General features: G+C 40.7%; 1 protein-coding gene across 2 annotated transcripts in view; it reads right to left on the reverse strand.

Moving 5' to 3' along the window:
* The window catches only part of LOC119585077 (ATP-binding cassette sub-family A member 3-like), a 16,804-nt gene that overhangs the window by 2,621 nt on the left and 13,844 nt on the right, over positions 1-339 (reverse strand). For both annotated transcript variants that reach the window (XM_037933697.1, XM_037933698.1), the window contains exon 20: positions 78-207. In XM_037933697.1, coding sequence (XP_037789625.1) covers positions 78-207 — 130 coding nt within the window. The remainder of the gene's footprint in view (positions 1-77; positions 208-339) is intronic.

Here is a 339-nt window from a genome sequence, read left to right on the forward strand (position 1 = left end):
CTGGAAGCATCACTGAAGTCACAAAGATTTCTTCCTATAAATAAACACTGATACCATCACAAACACTGACGACTTACGACAACATATCATATAGCTGTTGTTGGGCAGCATCTGAGTTAGCGTATTACACAGTTCCTCCTTAACCGTCTCGTTGAACTGGTCGCACTGGGTGTTGTATGTACTAGTGTCAACCAAGTGCATGAAGGCCTGTAGTGGGAAATGAGCATAGCAGTATGTGAACGAGAATTTAACAAGCCGACAATACAGATTGCTAAAGGATTGAGACAAAGATAAATAAAGAGAAATTCAGGTGTGTTTTGTGTAACGGATGAGTCTCTA

The sequence above is a fragment of the Penaeus monodon genome, chromosome 19 (assembly GCF_015228065.2).
Source record: "Penaeus monodon isolate SGIC_2016 chromosome 19, NSTDA_Pmon_1, whole genome shotgun sequence".
Taxonomy (NCBI): Eukaryota; Metazoa; Arthropoda; class Malacostraca; order Decapoda; family Penaeidae; genus Penaeus; species Penaeus monodon.